Here is a 26,700-nt window from a genome sequence, read left to right as displayed (position 1 = left end):
GGGATTTGGGATATCCATGGCATTGGGATATCCATGGCATTGGGATCTCTGGGAAAGGGGATTTGTGTCCCTGGATGGGGAATCCGTAGGGATTGGGATCTCTGGGGGATTTGTATGGTCTCATCCAGGATTACCCCAGAACTTCCCAGGGTGGGATAGCAGGAGATCCATGGGATCAGGATCTTTGGAAAAGAGGAGTTGTATCCCTGGATGGGATATCCGTGGGGATTGGGATCTTTGGGAAAAGGAGATTTGGGGTATCCATGGCATTGGGATCTCTGGGAAAGGGAGATTTGTGTGGTCTCACCTGGCAGAACCCTGGAAACCCTTCCCAGGGATGGGATTCAGGGATGGGATCTGTGGGGTCTATGGGATTCAGGGATGGGATCTGTGGGATCTGTGGGGTTCAGGGATGGGATCTGTGGGATTCAGGGATGGGATCCACCCCAGGCCCTTCCCAGCCAGGCCGCAGCTCCAGAGGTTTTCCAGGAACTGTGGAGACTCCAGGTGACACAAATGGGATTTTCCCGGGGATTTAGTTTGGGATCGGGCAGGTCCAAGGCCTGGTTGGAAACTGGCCCTGAATTGGTTGGGAATTTGTAGGGTTTTGCTGGGAATTTGTAGGGTTTTGCTGGGAATTTGCTGGGAATTTCTTTGGAAGGAGCGCGGGCTGAGCTGGAATTCCGGATGCACTCAACTTCTGAGCTGTGCTGAGGGATTTGGAGCCAGAACAGTGGGATCAGGGATCAGGCCCAGCCCTCCCCCTCTCTGCCTCCATGGATCCCAGGGATCCATCCCAGATTTCCCCAGGCCGGGAGCAGATCCCGGGCACTCCATGGGAGCCATTCCAAAAAGAAACCCCTTGGGAAAGGCTCCGGAGATTTCCAGGGAATGATGGAGGAAAGGGGGGCTCCAGGGCCGAATTCCAGGTGTTCAGTGTCCCCTTTCCTCTGGAAAAGTTGGGATATTCTTTGGGAAAGGTGGGAATGATGCAATTAAAAGGCCCACAATTCCATGGATTTCTACCCAAATCCAGTGTTTAGTTAATAAATATTCCCCAAATCCTTGGGAAAAGTTGGGATATTCCTTGGGAAAGCGGCTCTGAAACTTTCCAGGGATGGTGGCAGGAAAGGGCATCCCTGGAGCAGTGCCAGCCCCACAATTCCATGGATTTCTGTGAAAATCCAGGTGCTCAATTCACAAACACTCCCAAAACCCTTGGAAAAATTGGGATATTCCATGGGAAAGATGGGAAAGATGCTGTTAAAACCCCAGAATTCCATGGATTTCTGCCCAAATCCTGATTTTACTTAATAAACACTCCCAAAACCCTCAGGAAAAGTTGGGATATTCCTCGGGAAGGATGGGAATGATGCCACAATTCCATGGATTTCTGTGAAAATCCCGGTATTTAACTTGAGAATAATCCCAAACCCCCTGGAAAAACCGGGATATTCCTGGGAAAGGGACCCAGCAGGGGGCAGCCTCCGTGCCGGGAATCCCGGGAAAATCCCGCTATTCCTGGGAATGGAGACCCTTCCGTGCCTCATTAACACGGGTAATTAATGACCACGATTAGCGTTAATAAATGGGCAATGGAAAGTTCTGGGTGGATTGGAAGGATTGATTGAAATATGTATTTAAATGAGGAAATTTGAATATTGAAATATATAGGAATACAGAAATAGAAAATTTAAAACAAATGTAAAGCTATAAACATCAATTTTAAAAGAAATAAAAATAGAAATGTGAATATGAATTTAAACAGGAACATAAATACAAAGGTAAACATAAATATAAACAAAATACAAGTCTGAATATAAATAAGAAAGTATAAATAGAAATATAAACCAGAAATATGACAAAAAATAGAAATACAAATATAAACACAAACAATAAGTATAATCTTTAAGGTAAATGCAAAGTTGCAAACATAAATTTTAAAAGAAGTAGAAATATGAATGTGATATGAATATGTTTAAATTAAAAATAAAAATACAAAGACAAATTTGAATATAAACACAAATACAAATGTAAAAGTAAATGTAGATAGGATAAAAATAAAAGATAAATATAATCTTATATGTGTAAGTATATACAAAAATCAAGCTACAAAGATGAATTTGAATTTAAACACGAATAAAGTACAAATGTAAATATAACCGTAAGTATAAATAGGAATATAAAATATAAAACATAAATATAAACATCAATATAGACACATACATGTGAATATAAATATAAAAATCAAAATAAAATGCTAAATTTGAATTTAAACACGAATACAAACATAAATATAGACATAAATACAAATATAAATTATAAATATAACAGTATGACTAGGAATATAAAACAGAAAATAAAAATTATAAACATAAAAATAAACATTAAAAATTCAAAATACAAATAGAAGCATAAACAAAATACAAATATGAATGTAAATATAACGGTAAGCATATACAGGACTATCAAAAATAAAAATAAATACGGATACACCCGTAAGCGCGAAGGTGCCAGTGCGGAGCTGGGCTCCAGCAGCGATCCCGCAGCCCAGGACGAGCCGGGGGCACCGAGCCCGGCCCGGCCCGGCCCGGGTGAGTCCCGCCCCTCATCTGCATACATCTGCATACATCTGCATACATCTGCATACATCTGCATGGGTTGGCTCCCAGGGGGAGCGGGAGGGCTGGGCGGGGATGGGAACCCAAAATCCCGGGAGTTCCACATCCCAATGTCCCGGGGAATTATGGGATCCCAGCCCTGGGGGCCCATTCCCAACATCCCAGAGAATTCCACATCCCAATGTCCCGGGGAATTACAGGATCTCATCCTGGGACCCCATTCCCAACATCCCGGAGAATTCCACATCCCAATGTCCTGGGGAATTACAGGATCTCATCCCTGGGACCCCATTCCCAACATCCCGGAGAATTCCACATCCCAATGTCCTGGGGAATTACGGGATCCCAGCCCTGGGACCCCATTCCCAACATCCCGGAGAATTCCACATCCCAATGTCCCGGGGAATTACAGGATCCCAGCCCTGGGGCCCTGTTCCCAGCAGCCCAGGAGTTCCACATTCCCAAAATCCTGGGAATCCCTCATTCCCAAAATCCTGGAAAATTCCACATCCCAACATCCCGGGAGTTCCACATTCCCAAAATCCTGGGGAACTCCGGATCCCATCCCTGGGACCCCATTCCCAGCATCCTGGGGAGTTCCACGTTTCCAACATCCCGGGCAATTCTCCATTCCCAAAATCCCAGGAATTCCACATTCCCAACATCCCAGGGAATTGCAGGATCCCAGCCCTTGGATCCCATTCCCAACATCCCCAAGAGTTCCACATTCCCAACATCTCAGGCAATTCTCCATTCCCAAAATCCCAGGAATTCCATTTTCCCAACATCCTGGAAAATTCCACATCCCAACGTCCTGGGGAATTCCAGGATCCACTGGTGGGATCCAGCCCCTGGGGACTGATTCCCGATGGGATCCCATTCCCAGCATTCCCTGGATCCAGGATCCATGGGTGGATCCACCCCGTGATCCCACCCCAGCCTCAGCATTCCCAGATTTCCACAGCCGTGTCCATGGGGGCTGAGCCCATCCCGGGCTCCACATCCCGCATTTCCCCGGTTTTATTATTTTGATTTATTTTTATATTTTATATTTTTATATTTTTATTTTATATTTTAATTTATTTATTTCCCTGTGAACGACCTCATCCTGACCGCATCCAGGATTTTCCCTGGATCCAGGATCCACAGGCTGGACCCAACCCCTGTGACCCCGTCCCAGTCTGAGAATTCCCAGTTTTCCCTGGATCCAGGATCTGACCCCTGTGACCCCATCCCGGTCTGAGAATTCCCAGTTTTCCCTGGATCCAGGATCTGACCCCTGTGACCCCATCCTGGCCTGCACATTCCCAGTTTTCCCTGGATCCAGGATGCACTGGCCGGATCCGACCCCTGTGGCCTGACCCCATTCCAAGCTCTCCATCCCCAATTTTTCCAGGCTGATCCAACCCACCTTGCTGAACTTTTTGGGAATTTTTTCCCAAGCCAGGAGCTATCAAACCCCCCTGACCTGCCTGGAAAACCCCTGGAAAAGTCACTCCCAGGGTTTTTTTGGGATCATTTCCTGGTTCTGCCCCGCCCTGGTCACGGAGCTGCTCTCGGGAGGATCCCACATCCAGAAATCCCAGCTGGATATTCCCTGTGAATTCCTCAGCCCAAAATCCCAGCTGGACAATTCCCGGTGAATTCCCACACCCAGAAATCCCAGGTTGGATAATTCCCAGTGAATTCCCTATCCAGAAATCCCAGCTGGATAATTCCTGTGAATTCCTCATCCTCCAATCCCAGCTGGACAATTCCTGATGAATTTTTCATCCCAAAATCCCAGGCTGGACAATTCCCATGAATTCCCCATCCCGAATCCCAGCTCGGATCACTTCCCATGAATTCCCCATCCCAAATCCCAGCTCGGATCACTTTTCCCAGTGGATCCCCATCCCGAATCCCAGCTTGATCACTCCCCATGAATTCCCCATCCCCAATCCCGGCTCGGATCACTTTCTGGTGAATTCCCCATCCCAAATCCCGGCTCGGATCACTTCCCATGAATTCCCCATCCCCAATCCCGGCTCGGATCACTCCCCATGAATTCCCCATCCCCAATCCCGGCTCGGATCACTCCCCATGAATTCCCCATCCCCAATCCCGGCTCGGATCACTCCCCATGAATTCCCCATCCCGAATCCCGGCTCGGATCACTTCCCATGAATTCCCCATCCCCAATCCCGGCTGGGCTCTCCTCCCGCGCTGGATCGCGGCTCCCGCACGCCCGGCCGATCCCCTGGAATGATGGCCCGGAATTTCAGGCTCGGCTGGAGCCCGGCCCCGCTCCCGCCCGGCCCCGCCCGAGCCGGGCCCGGCCGCGGCCGCTCCGCGGGGAAATTCCCGGCGCGCTCCCGCTTCTCCCAGCCCAGGTGAGCTTTTTTTGGGATGGGGGAGGCTGCAAAACCGGGAATGGGTCGGGAATGAGCACCCGGGGGGGCTCTGGAGGGGCGGATTTGGGGTGTGTGCATCTCTGATCCCAAAAAACACCGGGAAAGGGTCGGATCCCCCAAAAAACCGTGGGAAAGGGTTGGATTCCCCCTCCAAAAACCTGCAGGAAAGAGTTGGATCCCAAAAAAACACCGGGAAGGGGTTGGATCCCAAGAAAACACCTGTGGGAAAGGGCTGGATCCCAAAAACAAACCGTGGGAAAGGGCTGGATCCCCCTCCCCCCTAAAAAAACCCCAAACCTGTGGGAAAGGGTTGGATCCCCCACAAAAAGCTGCAGGAAAGGGCTGGATTCCCAAAAAACACTGGGAAGGGGTTGGATCCCAAGAAAACACCTGTGGGAAAGGGCTGGATCCCAAAAACAAAACCGTGGGAAAGGCTGGATCCCAAAAAAACCAAAAAAGCTGCAGTAAAGGGTGGGGTCCCCAAAAAACCCCAAACCACCGGCAAAGGGTTGGATCCCAAAAAAACACCTGTGGGAAAGGGTTGGATCCCAAAAAAACCCCAATAAAGCACCGGGCAAAGGTTGGATCCCAAGGCTGACCCCCTTGGATGGAGGATCCAAGGTCTGGAATTCTGGGATTCTTCCAAGGGGTTGGAGCCACCCCAAAATCGGGGCTCACCCCAAAGCCCAGAGGGGATTTTTGGGATCAGCGTTCCCGCATCCTGGGAGGCTGGGACAGGAGGGCTGGAAATAAGGATTGATAAAACCTGGGAAAATTGCTGTAATTCCCAAAAAATTCCTGGAAAATCAGCGTAAATCCGGAGGGAAATCACTGGAAATTCCAGGAAAAACCTCCAGAAAAATCACTTTATTTCCCCCAAAAAACACTGTGGGAAAATTGCTGTCAATCCTAGCATAAAACTCCAGAAAAATCACTTTCATTAATTTCTGGGGGAAAAAAACCAAACAAAGAAGAACAACAAAAAACCCAAACCAAACCAAAAACCCAGGAAAATTCACTTTAATTAAAAAAAAAAAAAAAAAAACCAAAACCACAAAAAACCCACAAACCCTACCCCCAAAAAAGCAAACCAAACCAAACCAAACCAACCTCAAGAAAAATGACTTTAATTCTTGGAAGAAAAAAAAAAAAAGGAAAAATCAGGAAAAATAATTTTAATTCTCAAAAAAACCAGGAAAACCTCCTTTAATTCACAAAGCCCCACGCATGCTTTTGCCGCTTCCCAAAAATCCGGGAAAAGCACGAAAAAGAGAAGGAAAAGCAGGAAAAGAAGGACGAAAAGGAGTAAAAAGAGGAGGAGGAAAAACTGGAAAAGTGGGGAAAGCAGGAAAAGGAAGAGCAGTAAAAGCAGGAAAAGCAGAAGGAGCAGGAAAAGGAGGAGCAGGAAAAGGAGGAGGAAAAGGAGGAAAAAGAGGAGCAGGAAAAGCCGGAGAAGCAGGAGGAGGAAAAGCAGGAAAAGCGGGAAGAGCAGGAAGAGGAAAAGCAGGAAAAGGAGGAGGAGGAGGAGGAGGAAGGGGAGGAGGGAAGGCGATGATTCCCGAATCCCGGCATCCCTCGCTCCGCTGGCAGCGGCTCCGCGCCGGGCCCGGCGCTCCCGCCGCGCTTTGGGACTTGCGGGCCCAGCCCCGGGAGAGCCCCGGCGGATCCCGGGGTCCCCGGGCAGCGGATCCCGCCGGGATCGGCCCTTCCCGGCCCGCGGCCCATGCGGACACCGAGCGGCGGCCGCGGCCTGCCCAGGTCAGCGCATTCCCGGCTCCCCGAAATCCGGGATCCGCCGGGATCCCCCCGAGCCCGGGGCCGCCCCCAGCCCCGAACCGCCAGGGCTGCTCCCGGTGCCCTCCGCCCCAGCCAGCCCGCTCGTCCTGCCGGCCTGCTTCCCAAAACCCAGCCCCACATCCCTGGATCCAACCCCAAATCCCTGGGTCCAGCCCCACATCCCTGGGTCCAGCCCCAGATCCCTGGGTCCAGCCCCACATCCCTGGATCCAACCCCAGATCCCTGGGTCCAGCCCCAGATCCCTGGATCCAGCCCCAAATCCCTGGGTCCAGCCCCAGATCACTGAATCCAACCCCAGATCCCTGGATCCAGCCCCAGATCCCTGGATCCAGCCCTAAATCCCTGGATCCAGCCCCAGATCCCTGGATCCAGCCCCACATCCCTGGGTCCAGCCCTAGATCCCTGGATCCAGCCCCAAATCCCTGGATGCACCCCCAAATCTGCATTTCCATCCCCAAATTCCCCCACCAGAGGTTTTCCCGGCGGGAGGAGCCCGCTCGCTGCTGTCACAGCCATTCCCACTTTTCTTGCTGCCCCTGCTTCCCAAAAATCCACCCCAAATCCCTGGATCCACCCCCAAATCCCTGGATCCACCTGGCAATCCCAGGATTCATTCCCCAATCCATGGATCCACCCAGAAATCCCCATTCCCACCTGGAAATCCCCATTCCCACCCCCAAATCCCGATATCCAGAGGTTTTCCTGTTGGGATAAACCCTTCCCTCCCCACTGCCCCGGCTGTTCCTGCTGTTATTCGTGCTGGAAAATTCCCAGTTTTTCCCTAAAGATTTTTGGTTTTAAGACTCCCAAAAAGCCGGGAATGGGAAGGGGAATTCCCATTTGTAACAAAAATAAAGGGGATTTGGGACAAATAAAGGGGATTTTGGGACAAATAAAGGGAATTTTGGGACAAATGAAAGGAAATTTTTTTTTGTAAATAAAAGGAGTTTTGGAGCCTAATGAAAGGGAGTTTTGGGGAAAAATAAAGGGAATTTGTGGGGTGAAATGAAGGGGAATTTGGAGAAGATAAAGGGGATTTTGGGGAAGGTTATTATTTATTTATTCCCAGTTATTTATTCCTGGGATTAGCAGCAGGGCGGGACCGATTCCTGGCAAATCTCACTGGAATGGATCCCGAATTTCCTGCTGGGATGGATCCTGGATTTCCCACAGGGTTGTATCCTGGATTTCCCACCGGGATGAATCCCAGATTTCCTGCTGGGATGGATCCTGGATTTCCCCCCACTGTTCCCAATCCCTGATCCAATCCCGGCCGGTTGGGATGGATCCGGATCTGTGGGATGATCCCAGGGTAGATCTGGATCCCTGGGAAGGGCTCAGGATGATCCCAGGATGGATCTGGATCCCTGGGATGATTCCTGGGACGGATCTGGATCCCTGGGATGATCCCAGGATGGATCTGGATCCCTGGGATGATCCCAGGATGGATCTGGATCCCTGGGATGATTCCCGGATGATCCCTGGGCGGATCCATCAGCAGCTCCCCCAGGCAGCAGCTCTGGTGCCAGAGATAAAAATATCCCGGGATAAAAATACCCTGGGATGGGAGAGGCCAGGCTGGGCTTGGATCCCGCTGCTCCCAGGGCCGGGGCCTCCTTGGAATCCCCATTCCAGAGATCTTCCCAACATCCCAACATCCTTGGGTTCTCCTGCATCCCCTTTTTCCTGTCCCACTTCATTTCCATGGATCCTGCTTCCCGTTTTTCCTCTCCCGCTTCCTGTTTTTCCTCTCCTACTTTATTTCCATGGATCCCTCGCAGCTCCCAAAACTCCCCATTCCCAGGGATGATTCCCCATCCCCACATGCCTGGATTATCCTGAATCCTGATTTTCCTCTCCCAGTTTATTTCCATGGATTCCTGCTTCCCGATTTTGCTCTCCCACTTCATTTCCATGGATCCCCAGCAGCTCCTGGGACTCCTCATTCCCATCCCCCACCCCTGGATTTTCCTGCTTCCCGCTTTTCCTCTCCCTGTGCATTCCCACAGATCCCATTTTTCCCTCATCCCATGGGATCCGTTTTGTTCCCGGGATGTTCCCACCCCTGACTGGGTGCAACACTCCAGGAAAAATCCCTTTTTCCCTTGGATCCATCCCAATCCCGGGATTATTTTGGAGGCCTGGGATAAATCCGGGCTGGGCTGGGCTGAGCTCAGAGCTCCAAACGGGAGTGACCTTTTCCCCGGATAAATTTGGGATGGGCCGCGATTCCCACCGGGAGAAGGGCCTGGAACGGGAAGGGGCTGGATCCCAATCCCGATCCTGGAGTTGTTTTTCCTGAGGATTCCCAACTTTGAGGTTTTTCTCAGCACTGCAGAAATTGGGAATTCTTGGTGTCCCAGGAACACCCAGCTACGGAGCTTCCCTGGGATTTTGGGGATTCATCCCCTGGTTTTTAGGGATTCTGCTCCTGGAATTTTGGAAATTCTTCTCCTGGTTTTTGAGGATTCATCTCCCATTTTTTTGTGGATTGATCTCCTGGTTTTTTTGTGGATTCAGCTGTTATTTTGGGATTTTTCCCCCAGTTTTTGGGGATTCTTCTCCCAGTTTTTGTGGATTGATCTCCTGGTTTTTGGTGGATTCTTCTCCTGGATTCCTGGCTTGCTCGGTGTTGCATCCACGGGGAAAATTCCCAGGTTGGGTGACTCAGGAGAGGTTCCCACTTCAGGAAAAGAATTCCAGAAGGGAAGATCCCAAAAGGATCAAACTTTCCCAGGACCTTTCCTGGGCCCTTTCCCGGGATCATCCCTTGGGACCATCCCCCGGCTCCGACCTTCCCGGTGCCCTCCAGGCGCTCTCCGCTTTCCGGCCGGATGCTCCATCGATCCCTGCATCGATCCTGGCCGGATCCCGGTGCTTCCCGCCCTTCCCCAGGAGCAGGATCCACAATTCCCGGGATAAATTCTCCCTGAGCTGTTCCCAGCTCCCTGCCCGAGCTGGAGCCTGAGTTGGATCCATCCCACTGGAGCCTCCCGGTCCTTTCCAGGGCTGGGATTGGGGCTGATCACCCTTTCCCAGCCCTTTTCCCCCTTTCCCAACCCTTTTTCCCCCTTTTCCAACCCTTTTCCCCCTTTCCAAACCCTTTTTTGCCCTTTCCCAATCCTTTTTCCCAACCCTTTCCCCCCCCCCTTTTCCAATCCTTCCTCCCTTTTCCCAACCACTTTCCCTCTTTTCCAACCCTCTCCCCCGCTTTCCCAACCTCTTCCCCCCCTTTCCCAACCCTTTTCCCCCCCTTTTCCAACCCTTTTCCCCTTTTTCCACCCTTTTTTTTCTCCTTTTCCCCCTTTTCCAATCCTTTTATCCCAAGCCTTTTTCAATCCTTTTCCCCCTTTCCCAACCCTTTTTTGCCCTTTCCCAATCATTTTTCCCAACCCTTTCCCAACCCTTTTTCCCCCTTTTTTCCAATCCTTCCTTCCCTTTCCCCCTTTTCCCACCCTTTCCCCCCTTTCCCAACTCTTTCTTCCCCCTTTCCCAACCCTTTTCCCATCCTTTCCCCCACTTTCCCAACCTTTTCCCCCCTTTCCCAACCCTTTTTCCCTGTTTTCTGCAGGAACGCCCCTGGAGCAGCTGAGCCCCCCCCGCCATGGCCTCGCCCCCCCCCGCCTGCAGTAGGTACTGTCAGCCTCGGCTTCGGGAATTTGGGAATTCGGGGGATTTTGGGAATGGGACAGCCAGCCCGGGGTGGGAAGGAGGGAGCAGCACCCGGGGTATCCCGGATATCCCAGCTGGAGCCTCTTGGGATTGGGAAAACACGGAGGGCTCTTGGATCCTGGGGGGTGCTGGTCCCATTCTCTGCTCCTGGTTTCCTGTTTTCCTGATTCCCTGATTCCTTGTCCTCGATTCCCTGGTTTCCTATGTCCCTGATTCCAAATTTCCCTGATTCCCCAATTTCGTGGTTCCCTATTTCCCCAATCCCTATTTCCCCAATTCCCTATTTCCCTGATTCCCTATTTCCCTGATTCCTCAATCCCTATTTCCCTGATTCCCTGTTCCCTGATTCCCTATTTCCCTGATTCCTCAATCCCTATTTCCCTGATTCCCTATTTCCCTGTTCCCTGGTTCTCTGGTTCCCTCCCTCCATTCCTGGTCTCCGTTCCCTTCCCATCCCTGTCCCTCCCCTTCCCTGCATTCTCCATCTCCATCCCTTTTCCTCCATCTCCTCCATCCCCCTTTTCCTCCATCCCCCTTTTCCTCCATCCCCCTTTTCCTCCATCCCCCTTTTCCATCTCCTCCTTCTCCCTCCTTTGTCTCCATCTCACTTCTCCTCTCCCATCTCCATCCCTTTTTTCCTCCATCCCCCTTTTCCATCCCTCCCCTTTCCCCCCCCCATCCCCGTTCCCCGCTCTGCCGTGCCCCATTCCATGTTTTCCGTGCCCGTTCCCGTGCAGGATCTCCCCCGGATCCCCCCAGCCCCGCGGGGATGGAGGAGCTGGGCCAGGCCTTCGACTTCGAGGACAGCGAGGAGGAGGAGGAGGAGGAGGAGGGGGAGGAGGGGGAGGACGAGGACTCGGATTCGGGAGCTGATCCCGGAGTTGATCCCGGAGCCGATCCCGGTGCTGACATCGCTCTCCAGGCGCCCCCGCGCCGGCGGCGCCCGCCCAGCTCCGGTGAGGAACGTTCCCAGTCGTTCCCGTTGTGGAATTCCCGGTATTCCCAGTATGGAATTCCTGGTATTGCCAGTGTGGAATTCCTGGTATTCTCATGTGGAATTCCTTCTCATTCCCATGTGGAATTCCCAGTATTCCCAGTATGGAATTCCCAATATTGCCATGTAGAATTCCTGCTCATTTCCAGTGGGGAATTCCTGATATTCCCATGTGGAATTCCTGCTCATTCCTGTGTGGAATTCCCAGTATTCCCAGTAGGAAATTCCTGGTATTCCCATGTGGAATTCCTGCTCATTCCCAGTATGGAATGCCCAGTATTCCCGTAGGAAATTCCTGGTATTCCCGGTGCATCCTGGGCTGCCAACACTGTTTCTCTTTGCTTTCCTTCCCCACAGAAGGGCTGGAGCCAGAGACCAAGGAAGGGTGAGTGGGATTTGGGGTATTAGTGGGATTTCCAGGGAATTTGGGGTTCTGGTGGGATTTGGGGCATTTAGTAGGATTTCCTGTGAGTTTTGGGGTGCCAGTGGGATTTCAGGGGGTTCAGTGGGATTTGAGGGAGTTTCCTGGGATTTCCAGGGAGTTTCCTGGGATTTTGGGGGGTTTCAGGAGGTTTTGGTGGGAATTCCAGGAGTTCTGATGGGATTTTGGGTCCCGTGATGGATCTTTGGGATCCGTCCCCTCTGTTTGATGTCACAGCTGCTGCTGTGCCTCAGTTTCCCCCAACTTGTCCATATTTCAAACAGCTCCGAGCAGGAGAACTCCAAGATTTTGGGATCTTTTCCATCATCCCTGCATGTGTTGGCAGGACATCCCTAAAAATCTGGGATGACCCTAAATCCTGGGTTCCCAAGGAGCAGATGGGGGGGGGATTCCTTTAAAAAATTCCTTATTTTGTTCCTGCAGTGGGAATGGGGGTGAGAGTGGGTGGGATCTCTGGGCACCCTCGATCCCGGGGGATTTGCCCCTGATCCCAAGGGATTTTTCCCTGGAATGCTCCTGCAGGATCCCAGCACAGGTGAGCAACGGCGAGGCCGGAGGAGATTCCCAGATCCGGACCCGCACCTGGAAGAGGGAGAGCATCTGCCGAGGTGGGGAAAGGCTGGGATTAACCCCTGGGATAACCCCTGGATAACCCCGGGATAACCCCTGGATAACCCCTGGGATAACCCCTGGATAACCCCTGGAAAACCCCTGGTGGGCTTGGGAAGGTTTCTGCACCCCATTGGGATCCCGGGCTGCTGATCCCGATCCCAATCCCGATCCCGGGGTTTCCAGGGGAGCGTTTCTCCTTCCCGGAGGTGGAGGACGAGGTCATCTACGACGACGTTCCCTGCGAGGGCCTGGATGTGGAGCAGGACGGTACGGGAGCGCTCTTCCTGCTTTTCCAGCCGGGAGCCGCCTCTTCCCGGTTTTCCAGGGGCCCCCATCCCATTTTCCATCAAGAAGCAGAGTCCCATCCTCCAGGAGGCTGTGGGTGGGAATAACCAGGGAAATCCCAGGATCTGGGCGGGATGGAGCTGCTCCCAGAGGGCTGCAGGACCCTCAGGGTTCCGGAGAATGGGAATTCTGGAGTTCTGCATTAGGATTCCCCAATTCCCAAAATTTCCCTTCCTTTCCCTCCCTTTCCCATTTCCCATTCCCCATTCCCCATTCCTATTCTCCTTCCCCTTCCTCTATTCCCTCATTCCCTGCACTCCCAGGGGATCAATCCCCCCATGATCCATCCACGCATCCCGGCGTGCTCCCAACTCCCTTCCAAACAGTCAAAGCCCGGAATTCCCATGGCTTGGGAGCCCAGGGAACAGCGGGAATGGAGCGAGAATGGAGCAGTAAAAGTGGGAGGGGAGCGGGAATGGAATGGAATGGGAATTGAGTGGGAATGGGAGTGGAATGGGAGTGGGAATGGAATGGGAATTGAGTGGGAATGGGAGTGGGAATGGAATGGGAATTGAGTGGGAATGGGAATGGGAGTGGGAATGGCATGGGAATTGAGTGGGAATGGGAGTGCAGTGGGAGCGGGAATAGGAATTGAGTGGGAGTGGGAATAGAATGGGAGCGGGAATGGGAATGGAATGGGAGCAGGAATGGGAGTGGAATGGGAATTGAGTGGGAATGGAATGGAATGGAATGGAATGGAATGGAATGGAATGGAATGGAATGGAATGGAATGGAATGGGAGCAGGAATGGAATGGGAATTGAGTGGGAACGGGAATGCAGCGGGAATGCAGCGGGAATGCAGCGGGGTTCCCGGGCTCGGCAGGCGCGGGGCTGATCTACGCCGAGGTGCAGCGCGGGGAGGGGACGCGCCTGGGGCAGGACCTGGGCTGGAGCTCCAGCGAGTTCGAGAGCTACAGCGAGGGCGAGTCCGGAGAGGAATCCCGGCCGGAATCCCGGCGGGACGCGGAGCCGGCCAAGCTCCGCGCGGCGTTCCAGCCCAAGGTACCATCCCTTGGAATCCTCATCCCTCCTTAGAACCCTCCTTAGAACCCTCATCCATCCCTTTGGAACCCTCATCCATCCCTTTGGAATCCTCATCCATCCCTTTGGAACCCTCATCCATTCCTTGGAATCCTCATCCATTCCTTGGAATCCTCATCCATCCCCTTGGAAGTCTCATCCATCCCCTTGGAAGTCTCATCCATCCCCTTGGAATCCTCATCCATTCATTTGGAATCCTCATCCATCCCCTTGGAATTCTCATCCATCGCCTTGGAATTCTCATGCCGGCTTTTCCCAGGATTCTCCTGCATGGAGGCCCCGGAGCATCCCGCTGATGCTGCTGCGTTTTTCCTGGAATTTTCTTTCCGATTTCCTCCTTCCCTTTATAATTTTCCCCCTGCTGGAGCCTCTCCCTACCTTTCCCTGCTCCTGCTGCACTCCCTGTTCCATCCCAGTCGGAATTTTGGGATGCTGCTGCCTGTTCCTGCCGCTTTGGGATGATTCCTCCTGCTTTTGGGGCTGTCCCTGCCTTTCCCTTCTCCTGCATTCCCTGCTCCATCCCAGCCAGAATTCCAGGATGGTTTCTCCCATTTTTGAGCCTCTCTCTGCTGCTCCTTCACTGCCTGTTTGCTCCCAGCTGGAATTTCGGGATTTTTGGGATGATTCCTCCTGGTTTTGATCCTCTTTCTGTCTTTCCCTGCTTCTGCCCTCCCTGCTTGCTCCCAGACAGGATTTTTGGGGTGACTTCTCCTGTTTCTGAACCATTCCCTGCTGCTCCTGTACTCCCTGCTCGCTCCCAGCTGGAATTCCGGGATGCTGCTGCCTGTTCTGTGCTGCTTTCCCTGCCGTTCCTGCACTCCCTGCTCCATCCCAGACAGAATTCTGGGGTCATTTCTCCTGGTTTTGAGCCTCTCCCTGCCTTTCCCTGCTCCTGCTGCACCCCCTGCTCCATCCCAGCTGGCATTTCAGGATTTTTGGGATGATTCCTCCTGTTTCTGAGCCTTTCCCCACTGCTCCCGCACTCCCTGCCTGCTCCCAGCCGGAATTCCGGGCTGCCGCCGCTGTTCCCTGCTCCTTTGGGATGATCTCTCCTGTTTTTTTGCATTTGCTGCTTCCTGGGATCTCTGCTCTGCTGCTCTCCCGCTTTGCTTTGGGCTCAGCTCTCTCCAGACCTCCATAAACTCAAGGAAAAATGCGCCAGGACTAAGCGGGAGCTCCTGGCTCTGAGAGTTGGGGGGAAGGAAATGCAGGAGCTGAAGCACAAATCCGATTGGAAGGTACCGACCCCGTCCACATCCCGAAATTCCCCAAATTCCCGGCCTGGGGGGATAAAATTCCCTTGTGGAATGGATCCAGGCTGGGCCCATCCCATTCCTGTCCCAGAAATTCGGCCTGGAGCTGCTGGGGTGCTGCTCGTGTCCGACAGATCCTGGGGCTTCCCAGGCCATTGGAATTCAGGGATTTGAGGATCCAGGAAGGAATTCAGGGATTCAGGAAGGAATTAAGGAAGGAATTCAGGAAGAAAATAGAGTTCAGGAATTTGGGAAGGAATTCAGGAAGACAATCAGGAGTTTGGGAATTCCGAAAGGAGTTCAAGAATTCAGGAAGGAATTCACAAATGAAGGAATTAAAGAAGAAATTCAGGAACTCAGGAAGGAATTCAGGAGGGGAGGAGGGAAGGAAGGAATTCAGGAAGGAGAATTTTGGGAATTGTGGAACCTCAGGGCTGAGCTTTTCCCACCCCATCCCATCCTGGCCGGTATTCCATGGGGTAGAACTGCTGGGATTTGGAGTAGAACCATCAGATTTGGGGTAGAACACTGGAATTTGGGGTAGAACTGTTACATTTGGGGTACAACACTGGGATTTAGGGTAGAAATGCTGGGATTTGAGGTAGAACACTGGGATTTGGGGTAAACCTCTGGGATTTGGGGTAGAACTGTTAGATTTGAGGTACAACACTGGGATTTAGGGTAGAACTGTCCGATTTGGGGTACCACACAGGATTTAGGGTAGAAATGCTGGGATTTGGGGTAGAACTGTCAGATTTGGGATAGAACACTGGGATTTGGGGTAGAACTGTCAGATTTGGGATAGAACACTGGGATTTGGGGTAGAACTGTTAGATTTGAGGTACAACACTGGGATTTAGGGTAGAACTGTCTGATTTGGGGTACCACATGGGCTTTAGAGTAGAAATGCTGGGATTTGGGGTAGAACTGTCAGATTTGGGGTAGAACACTGGGATTTGGGGTAAACCTCTGGGATTTGGGGTAGAACTGTTAGATTTGAGGTACAACACTGGGATTTAGGGTAGAACTGTCCGATTTGGGGTACCACACAGGATTTAGGGTAGAAATGCTGGGATTTGGGGTAGAACTGTCAGATTTGGGATAGAACACTGGGATTTGGGGTAGAACTGTCAGATTTGGGATAGAACACTGGGATTTGGGGTAGAACTGTTAGATTTGAGGTACAACACTGGGATTTAGGGTAGAACTGTCTGATTTGGGGTACCACATGGGCTTTAGAGTAGAAATGCTGGGATTTGGGGTAGAACTGTCAGATTTGGGGTAGAACACTGGGATTTGGAGTAAAACTCTTGGATTTAGAGTAGAAATGCCAGGATTTGGAGTAGAACTGTCAGATTTGGGGTAAAACCCCAGGACTGGGGTGGGAAAGGCCGATCCCCCTCTCCCTGCCCCACACACCCGATCCCTGGCTGGCCCCACTTGGCTGCGCTGCACGACCCCGCTCCGGCTGCTGCACACCCACGGCAGGGATCCCCAGGGATCCGGGGGGATCCAGGGACGATCCCCGAGCATGGCTGTGTGCCTGCTGCTCCCGCCTGCGTGGGAAAACAGGGAATGGTGCTCCAGGGATCTTCCTGAGGGGCGGGATCTGAGAGGGATCCTGGGGCAGCCTGGAGCTTCCTGATCCCTGAGATCCCTATGCGGATCCCTGAGATCCCGGTGATGATCCCTGAGATCCCTATGCTGATCCCTGAGATCCCTGAGATCCCGGTGATGATCCCTGAGATCCCTATGCTGATCCCTGAGATCCCTGAGATCCCGGTGATGATCCCTGAGATCCCTATGCTGATCCCTGAGATCCCTGAGATCCCGGTGATGATCCCTGAGATCCCTATGCTGATCCCTGAGATCCCGGTGATGATCCCTGAGATCTCTGTTTTCTTGTTATGCCTGTGATCCCAGTGATCCCTATGATTCCTGTTATCCCTGTGATCCTGGTGTTCCTGATGATCCCTGTGCTCTTTGTGATGATCTCAGTGATGATCCCTATGATCCCTGTGGTGATCCCATTGATCCTTGTGATCCCTGTGCTCCCTGAGATCCTGCTGATCCCTGTGATCCCAGTGATGATCCCATTGATCCTTGTGACCCCTGTGATCCTGGTGTTCCCTGCGATTCCAGTGATATCGGTGATGATCCCTGTGATCCTGGTGAATCTTGCATTCCCAGTAATGATCCCACTGATCCCTGTGATGATCCTGTTGATCCCAGTGATCCTGATGATCCTTGTGATCCCTGTGCTCCCTGAGATCCCAGTGATGCCTGTAATCCCGATGATGATCCCAGTGATCCTGTTGATCCCTGTGATGATCCCGGTGATGACGCCAGTGATGATCCCTGCAATCCCAGCAGTGATTGCTGTGATCCTGGTGATCCCTGCGATCTCAGTGATGATCCCATTAATCCTTGTGATCCCTGTGCTCCCTGAGATCCCAGTGACCCCTGTGATCCTGGTGATGATGCCAGTGGTGATCCCAGTGATGATCCCAGTGATGATCCCAGTGGTGATCCCAGTGATGATCCCAGTGATGATCCCGGTGATGATCCCAGTGATGATCCCGGTGATGATCCCAGTGGTGATCCCAGTGATGATCCCGGTGATGATCCCAGTGATGATCCCGGTGGTGATCCCTGTGGTGATCCCGGTGGTGATCCCGGTGGTGATCCCAGTGGTGATCCCAGGGGTGATCCCAGTGATGATCCCGGTGATGATCCCGGTGGTGATCCCAGTGGTGATCCCAGGGGTGATCCTGGTGGTGATCCCGGTGGTGATCCCAGTGGTGATCCCGGTGATGATCCCGGTGATGATCCCAGTGATGATCCCGGTGGTGATCCCGGTGGTGATCCCAGTGATGATCCCAGTGGTGATCCCAGTGGTGATCCCGGTGGTGATCCTGGTGGTGATCCCAGCGGTGATCCCGGTGGTGATGCCCGCGCTGGCCCCGGTTTCCGTTGCAGGTGTCGCAGCTGATGCGGGCGGCGCGCAGCGGCACCAAGGACGGGCTGGAGCGCACGCGCATGGCCGTGCTGCGCAGGGTCACCTTCCTGCAGCGCCGCGACGGCCCAGGTGAGGCACCGGCACCCCGCAGCCGGGGAACCGGGGATCCCATCCCGGGGGAAACAGGGATCCCATCCCAGGGAACCCTAGGGAATCCATCCCCGGGGAACCAGGGATCCCATCCCAATGGAACCAGGGATCCCATCCCAATGGAACCAGGGATCCCATCCCCGGGGAACCAGGGATCCCATCCCAATGGAACCAGGGATCCCATCCCAATGGAACCAGGGATCCCATCCCCGGGGAACCAGGGATCCCATCCCCCGGGGAAACCCTGGATATCCCATCCCCAGGGAACCAGGGATCCCATCCCCCAGGGAAACCCTGGATATCCCATCCCCAGGGAGCCTCGGGGATCCCATCCCCAGGGAATCCCATCCCTCTGGAATCTGGAGATGCCATCCTTATGGAACCCAGGAGTCCCATCCCTATGGAACCAGGGATCCCATCTCTATGGAACCTGGGAAGCCCATCCCAGGGAAACCCCAGGAATCCCATCCCTCAGGAATCTTGGGGATCCCATCCCCAAGGAATCCCATCCCTCTGGAACCCCAGGGATCCCATCCCCAGGGAACCCCAGGGATCCCATCCCTATGGAGCCGGGAATCCCATCCCCAGGGAATCCAGGCGATCCAATCCCTCCAGAACCTCCTTCCCCTTCTCCCGCCTCATTCCATGGATCTGGAGCTTCCCAGGATCTCTGCAGGCGCCACCTCCCTCCTTTTATCCTGCAGGGATAAACTGGCAGCACCTGGTCCTTGCATTTTTCATTCAGGATTTTGTTCCTGCAGGATTTCTTTCTCAATTCCCACATTTCCCATGGATTTTCTTTCAAGAGTTTCCCCCTGAATTCCCAATTGCTCAGGGGTTTTTCTTGGATTTTTCCTTTAGGATTTCTTTCCCAGAATTCCCAGTTCCTCAGGGCTTTCCCTTGGATTTCTCCTTCAGGGTTTTCCCCCTGAATTTCCAATGCCCAGGGCTTTTCCTGACCCAGCCTTGTGTGGTAGGGAATGGAGAGTGGGAAAACAACCCAGAGCTGGGAGAAGCCTTTGGAGAGGGCGGAATTCAGGAATTCTGATCCCTCTCACTTTTCCCATGTTTTTCCTGCATTATTCCCTATATTTGGAGGTATCCTTTGTTCCCACTTGCATCTTGTTCTCTTTTTCCATTTGGGATAAAACAGCTACTCCATCCAGCAGCACTGGGGTTTCCCTTGGATTTTTTCCTTCAGGATTTTTCCCCTGAATTCCCAGTTCCCAGGGAGTTTCCCTTGGATTTTTCCCTCAGGATTTTTCCTTCAGGATTTTTCCTTAAATTCCCAGTTCCTGGGGGGTTTTCCTGACCCTTCCCTGTCCTGTAGGGAATGGGGAACAGGAAACCCAAACCCCACAGGCCAGCAAAGCCCTTGGAGAAGATGGTTTTTAGGGAATCCTCATCCTGCTCCCCTTTCCCATTTTTCCTGGATAATTCCCTGCATTTGAAGCTTTCCCTGGGCCGTTCCCACTCCTCGCAAACTCCAACTCGCTCCTTGCGTTTTTGGGATAATCCAGCCGCTCCCCCAGCAGTGCTGGGGCCTTCCTTGGGATTTCCCTGCGGGTTTTGCCCTGAATTCCCAATTCCCGGGGCCTTTCCCTGTCCCGCAGGGGATGGGGAGCGCAGGAGGAGCGCGGCCGAGGCGGAGAAGCCGCCGCGCTCCCGCCGGAGCTCCCGGGTTTCCCTGGAGCAGCCCGGGGCAGGTAGGATCCAGGGGAGGTAGGATCGATCCCGCTGGATCCCAGCGCCTGGAGCTTCCCGGGGGATCGGCCGCGTGTGTTCCCGGCATTCCCGTGGGATTGGCTGTGTGTTCCTGGCATTCCCAGAGCAATCCCAGAGCATTCCTATGGGATCTGCTGTGTGTTCCTGGCATTCCCAGAGCATTCCCAGAGCATTCCATGGGATCCGCTGTGTGTTCCTGGCATTCCCAGAGCAATCCCGTGGGATCTGCTGTGTGCTTCTGGCATTCCCAGAGCATTCCCATGGGATTGGCTGTGTTTCCAGCATTCCCATGGGATCTGCTGCGTGTTCCCATGATTTCTGCAGCTTTCCACGGGATCTGCTGTGTGTTCCCAGCACTTGCAGAGCATTCCCATGGGATTGGCTGCGTGTTCCCGCATTTTTGCAGCTTTCCATGGGATCCGCTGTGCATTCCCGGCTTTCCTGCAGCTTCCCATGGGATGGGGTTGGCTGTGCGTGTCCCGCCATTCCCACGGGATCGGTCCCGCCGTTCCTGCAGCTTCCCATGGGATCGGTCCCGCCGTTCCCATGGGATCGGTCCCGCCGTTCCTGCAGCTTCCCATGGGATCGGTCCCGCCGTTCCCATGGGATCGGTCCCGCTGTTCCCGCATGGCCGGCGCGGCTTTGGGGCGCGGCAATCCCGGGAGAGCATCCCCGGGGAGGAGGAGCCGAAATTAGGGAAGGAAAAAGGTCCCCGCAGCCCTTCCCTCCCTTCCTCCCTTCCCTTCCTCCTTCCCTCCCCCCGGCTCTTCCCCTTCCCGGGATTTCTGGCCCGGGATGGGGCCGGGGCCATGTGGAGGCGACGGCCGCGTTCCCATCCCAAGTTTTCCTTGGCTCATCCCGAGTTTTCCTTGGCTCATCCTGAGCTTTCCTTGGCTCGCTCGCCCTCCTCCTCCTCGGCTGCTTCAGCCTCGGGTAAGGGCTGCCCGCTCCGGCGCGTCCCGCTTCTCCTGCGCTCCCGGCTCCTTTTCCCGGCTCCTTTTCCCGTTTCCCGCTGTCTGGGAGCGAGGATGAGACGCTGTCCCCGCTGCTTCCCGGCGGATTTTTGGGATGGGGACCCTCCCTGTCGCCTCCCCGCGGCGCTGTTTTGGTCCTCACTCCAGCACTTCCCCCTTTCTCCCGGCTGCTTTTCCCGGCTCCTTTTCCCGGCTCCTTTTCCCGTTTCCCGCTGTCTCGGAGCGAGGACGAGGCGCTGTTCCCGGGCGGATTTTTGGGATGGGGACCCTGCCTGTCCCCTCCCGGTCCCATCCCTGCTCCTGCCCGTCTCATCCCGGTGTCCGGTGACCGCTCCGCAAGGGCACGGGACACCGGGAGAAGCGGGAATATTGGGAGAGCCGGGCTGCGCCTCCGGCCCCGGAAGGCTCGGTTTGGGGTCAGTTTTGGGGTCAGTTTGGGGTTTTTGGTGTTCCCGTGCCGCAGGGGACTCGGAGGAGGAGGACACCGGCTTCCTGGAGGTCACCGTGTCCGACATGAGGCACCCCCCGCCCGAGCTGGGCCCCGCGCCCGAGGGGCTGAGCCCGCAGCAGGTCCGGGGTCGCCTGGGATCGGGGCTTTCCTGGGATCGGGGCTTTCCTGGGATCAGGGTTTTCCCGGGATTGGGATCAGGGCTTTCCTGCATCTAGGATCTGGGACTGGATTTCGTTGGATCTGGGCTTTTGTTGGATCTGGGCTTTGCTGGGAACGGGGCTTTCCTGGGATCACCTGGGCTTGGGGCTTTCCTGGGATTGGGACTGGGGCTTTCCCGGGATCTGGGATTAGGGCTTTCCCGGGATCTGGGGGGGTCACAGTGTCCCCTGGGCCCCGTGATTGGGCAACAGAGAAATGCACAGTCAGCAAAACCAGCGCTACTGAGTCAGCGCTTCCGCAGGGCTGGGGCTGGTTCCCTTTTCCTGGGATTTGGGGCTGGGGGATCACGGCTGAGCCCCACAGGCTGGGCCTGCCTTTCCCTTCTTCTGGGATTTGGGGATCACGGCTGTTCTTGCATTTCCCCGATCCCGGGATTGGGGATTTTGGGATCAGGGCTGTTCCTGCCTTTCCCTGATCCTGGGATTGGGGATTTTGGGATCAGGGTTGTTCCTGCATTTCCCCAATCCTGGGATTGGGGATTTTGGGATCAGGGCTGTGCCTGCCTTTCCCCAGTCCCACGATTGGGGATTTTGGGATCAGGGTTGTTCCTGCATTTCCCCAGTCCCACGATTGGGGATTTTGGGATCAGGGCTGTGCCTGCCTTTCCCGAGTCCCACAATTGGGGATTTTGGGATCAGGGCTGTGCCTGCCTTTCCCCAGTCCCACGATCGGGGATTTTGGGATCAGGACGCGTTCCGTGCCCCGCAGGTGCTCCGGCGGCACATCCTGGGCTCCATCGTGCAGAGCGAGCGCAGCTACGTGGACTCCCTGAAGCGCATCCTGCAGGTGGGGCCCCGCTGGGGCGGGACGGGGATCCCCCGGCGCGGATCCCGCGATCCCAGCGCCGCAATTCCCGCAGGATTACCGGAACCCGCTGCTGGAGATGGAGCCCAAGGTGCTGAGCGCCCGCAAGTGCCAGGTGGTGTTCTTCCGGCTGAAGGAGATCCTGCAGTGCCACTCCATGTTCCAGATCGCCCTGGCCTCGCGCGTGGCCGAGTGGGACTCCAACGAGAAGATCGGGGACCTCTTCGTGGCCTCGGTGAGGGGGGAGTGGGAACGGCCCCAAATCCCGCTGGGATCACAGCAAACACTGGGAATGGCCCCAAATCCCGCTGGGATCACAGCAAAAACAGGGAATGGCCCCAAATCCTGCTGGAATCACAGCAAAAACAGGGAATGGCCCCAAATCCCGCTGGGATCACAGCAAAAACCAGGAATGGCCCCAAATCTTGCTGGGATCACAGCAAAAACCGGGAATTGCCCCAGATCATGCTGGGATCCCAGCAAAAACCAGGAATGGCTTCCCTCTGGGGTCCTATCAAAAACTGGGAATTGCCCCCAAAATCCCCCTGGGATCAGAGATTGGGAATCGCCCCCAATCCTCCTCAAAGATTGGGAATTTCCCCCCAAACCCCCCTGGGATCAGAGACTGGGAATCACCCCCAGACCTCCCCTGGCATCCCATTAGAGATCGGGAATTGCCCCCAAAATCCCCCTGGGATCTCATCAGTTGGGAATCACCCCCAAAATCCCCTGGGATCCCACCAGGGATGGGTGGAGTGAGGGAGCCCAAATTGGGATGCCCCCAGCACCCCACGTTTTGCCCACCCCATTTTTTGGGAATCCCCACATCATTCCTAGGGTCCTGTCCTCTCCCACTTCTCCAAGTTCATGGTGCTGGTCTCACGGCCTTGGTAGGATAAAAAACTGGGAATCACCACCAAGGTTTTCTTGGGGTCCCACCAGGGATGGGTGAAGGATTGGAGTGATGGGACACCCCCAGCACTGCATGATTTCCCATTTTTTGGAAAGCCCCACACCATTCCCGCTCTCCTGTCTTCTCCCACTTCTCCCAAGTCCATGGTGCCAAACTTGCCACTTCAGTAGGAAGAATAACCAAGAATCAGCCCCAAACATCCCTTGGGATCCCACCAGGGATTGGTGGAGGATTAGAGTGATGAGACACCCCCAGCACCTTGCCCACCCTGTTTTTTGGGAAGCCCCACCCCGTTTTTGGGAAGCCCCACGCCATTCCCGCTCTCCCGTCCTCTCCCAGTTCTCCAAGTCCATGGTGCTGGACGTCTACAGCGACTACGTCAACAACTTCACCACGGCCATGTCCCTGATCAAGAAGGCCTGTCTGACCAAACCTGCCTTCCTGGACTTCCTCAAGGTCAGCGCGGCCCCTCCGCAGCTCCGCTTTTCCCAAAAATCCCCTTTTTATGGCGTTTTCCCAAAAATCCCCTTTTTGTGGCGTTTCCCCCGGCAGAAGCGACAGATGGCCAGTGCTGACCGCGTCACGCTCTACGGGCTGATGGTGAAGCCCATCCAGAGGTTCCCTCAGTTCATCCTCCTCCTGCAGGTGAGACGAGGGAGAGGTTCTGGAGGACATCAGGGAGGTTCTGGAGGACGTTTAGGACATTCTGGAGAAGGTTTTGGGGAGCTTTTGGAGAAGGTTTTAGGGAGATTCTGGAGAAGCAGCTTTTTGGGTGCTGCAGGACAGGGCCAGATTTTTTTTGACTTTTGGGATTTTTTTTATTTTTGGATCCATTCCAAGAAGCTTTGATTTTGGAGGTGCCCAAAGTGCTCCCAATTCCCTCAGTCCATCCTTCTCCTGCAGGTGAGAGAAGGGAGGTTCTGCAGGGCTTTGGGGAGGTTCTGGAGAAGGTCTTGGGGAACTTTTGGAGAAGTTTTTGGGGAGCTTTTGGAGAAGGTTTTTGGAAGGTTCTGGAAAAGGTTTTTTGGAGGTTCTGGAGAAGGCTTTGGGGAGCTTTTGGAGGAGGTTTTTGGGAGGTTATGGGGAAGGTTTTGGGGAGGTTTTGGGCAAAGTTGCAGAGATTCTGGAGAAAGTTTTGAGGAGGTTCTGGAGAAGGTTTTGGGGTGTTCTGGAGAAGGTTTTTGGAATATTGTGGAGAAGCACCTTTTTGGGAGCTGCAGGACAGGGACACACTTTGGAGTGGGCACCCTGGTTGGATTTTTGGATCCCCCCAAGGATCATCCTCCACACCTCAGTGCTGGAGCTCCGTAAGCGTTGCCGTGGCGGTTCCTCAGGGCCATTCCCGGTGTTTCCGTGTCCCAGGACATGCTGAAGAACACCCCGCGCGGCCACGCCGACCGCCTGTCCCTGCAGCTGGCGCTGACCGAGCTGGAGACGCTGGCCGAGAAGCTCAACGAGCAGAAGCGCTTGGCCGACCAGGTGGCCGAGATGCAGCAGCTCAGCAAGAGCATCAGCGACCGCAGCAGCTTCAACAAGGTGGGGGCTCCTCATCATCTTCATCCTCATCCTCCTGCTCGTCTTCATCCTCAGCCTTATCCTCCTCATCCTCATTCTCCTCCTTGTCCTCACCTCATCTTCCTCATCCTCTTTTCCTTCATCCTTCTTGTCCCCATCCTCACCCTCATCCTCAGCCTTCTCATCCTCCTCATCCTCTTTATCCTCCTCATTCTCTTTATCCTCCTCATCCTTCTCATCTTCCACCTCCTGCACCTCCTCCTTCTCCTTCTCCTTCTCCTTCTCCTTCTCCTTCTCCTTCTCCTTCTCCTTCTCCTTCTCCTTCTCCTTCTCCTTCTCCTTCTCCTTCTCCTTCTCCTTCTCCTTCTCCTTCTCCTTCTCCTTCTCCTTCTCCTTCTCCTTCTCCTTCTCCTTCTGTCTCCTTGTCCTCCACCTCCTGCTCCTCCTTCCTGCTCCTCCTCCTCTTCCTCATCCTCCTCATCCTCCACCTTCTGCACCTCATCCTCATCCTCATCCTCAGCAGGGTTTGGAGCTGCCGGGTGGGATTTGTGGCTTCCTCTCCACATTGGGGTTTTTGGGAAGCAGGATCCCTGTTTGCTCCCAGAGGATCTTGAACCAAACCAAACCTTGAAGGTGGAATTTGGGAATTCCTCCCCAAGGATCTGCTGGGTTTGGATTTGGAGCTCCCACTCCATGTCAGGATCTCCTGGTTCTGGAGAAGGTTTTTGGGAGGTTCTGGAGAAGGTTTTGGGGAAATTCTGGAGAAGTTTTAGGAGCTTTTGAAAAAAGTTTGGGAGCTTTTGGAGGTTTTTAGGAAGATCTGGAGATGTATTTTTGGGAGGTTCTGGAGAAGGTTTTTGGGAGGAGCTGGAGGAGGACTGGGGAGATTCTGGGGGAGTTTTTGGAGCTTTTGGAGGAGGTCTTGGGAGGTTCTGGAGAAGGTTTTGGGAGGTTCTGGAGAAGGTTGAGGACCTTTTGGAGAAGTTCTGGGAAGTAGTGGAGAAGGTTTGGGAGGCTCTTGAGAAGGTTTTGGGAGGTTCTGGAGAAGGTTTTGGGAGGTTCTGGAGGAAGATGGGGACCTCTTGGCGAATCTCTATTTTTTGACAATGCTGGGAATTGGCGATTCTGGCTCTGTGGTGGGATTGGCCACTCCGGGGTGGCATCTCCAGCCTGGAGTCACCGTCTTGGGGTTGTCCTGCAGCTGCTGAGCTCGGGGCAGCGGCAGCTGCTGCTCTGCGAGACGCTGACCGAGACGGTGTACGGCGACCGCGGGCAGCTGCTCAAGTCCAAGGAGAGGAAGGTGTTCCTGCTCAGCGACCTCCTGGTCTGCGCCAACGTCAACTTCAAGTACGTGCTGGGCACCTCCTGACCCCAGAACCCCCCGGAGATCTCAGCACATCCTCATCCTCTTCCTTATCCTTGTCATCCTCACCTTCCTCCTCCTCGTCCTTGTTTTCCTCCTCGTTCTCCTTTTCCTCATTCTCCTCATCCTTCTTGTTCTCCTCATTCTCCTCGTTCTCCTCCTCCTAATTCCCATCCTCTGCATCCTCCTCATCCTCATCCTGATCCTGATCCTCATCTTCCTCCTCATTCCCATCCTCTGCATCCTTCTCTTCATCCTCATCCTCCTCCTCATCCCCCTCATCCTCATTTTTGGGGGGAATCCCATTGAGTTTGGGGGGATCACCATTTGAGTTGGGGTTTTTTGGGGGATTCCCATTGGGTTTGAGGTTTCTGGGGGGAATCCCATCAAATTTGGGGTTATTAGGGAAATCCCATTGAGTTTTGGGTTTTTAAGGGGATCCTACCCAGTCTGGGG

The 26,700-nt window shown here is 54.0% G+C and overlaps 1 protein-coding gene across 2 annotated transcripts in view; it reads left to right on the top strand.

The window, feature by feature from the left end:
- The first annotated feature begins 6,195 nt into the window (after positions 1 to 6,195).
- ARHGEF10L (Rho guanine nucleotide exchange factor 10 like) overlaps positions 6,196 to 26,700 on the top strand; it is a 34,495-nt gene continuing 13,990 nt past the window's right edge. Inside the window, exons 1-16 of one of the 2 annotated variants that reach the window (XM_064396902.1) lie at positions 6,196 to 6,772; positions 10,383 to 10,444; positions 11,221 to 11,439; positions 11,835 to 11,862; positions 12,442 to 12,527; positions 12,715 to 12,798; positions 13,701 to 13,879; positions 15,040 to 15,156; positions 18,151 to 18,259; positions 21,443 to 21,549; positions 22,358 to 22,435; positions 22,509 to 22,688; positions 23,706 to 23,822; positions 23,919 to 24,011; positions 24,729 to 24,902; positions 26,083 to 26,228. In XM_064396902.1, coding sequence (XP_064252972.1) covers positions 6,738 to 6,772; positions 10,383 to 10,444; positions 11,221 to 11,439; positions 11,835 to 11,862; positions 12,442 to 12,527; positions 12,715 to 12,798; positions 13,701 to 13,879; positions 15,040 to 15,156; positions 18,151 to 18,259; positions 21,443 to 21,549; positions 22,358 to 22,435; positions 22,509 to 22,688; positions 23,706 to 23,822; positions 23,919 to 24,011; positions 24,729 to 24,902; positions 26,083 to 26,228 — 1,814 coding nt within the window. In that variant the 5' untranslated portion in view covers positions 6,196 to 6,737. The remainder of the gene's footprint in view (positions 6,773 to 10,382; positions 10,445 to 11,220; positions 11,440 to 11,834; positions 11,863 to 12,441; positions 12,528 to 12,714; positions 12,799 to 13,700; positions 13,880 to 15,039; positions 15,157 to 18,150; positions 18,260 to 21,442; positions 21,550 to 22,357; positions 22,436 to 22,508; positions 22,689 to 23,705; positions 23,823 to 23,918; positions 24,012 to 24,728; positions 24,903 to 26,082; positions 26,229 to 26,700) is intronic. The other variant, XM_064396903.1, reaches the window with a different exon arrangement.

This window comes from Passer domesticus, chromosome 22, assembly GCF_036417665.1.
Source record: "Passer domesticus isolate bPasDom1 chromosome 22, bPasDom1.hap1, whole genome shotgun sequence".
NCBI lineage: Eukaryota > Metazoa > Chordata > Aves > Passeriformes > Passeridae > Passer > Passer domesticus.
Note: the sequence above shows the minus strand (reverse complement) of the source record. Positions and strands in the feature narration are given on the sequence as shown.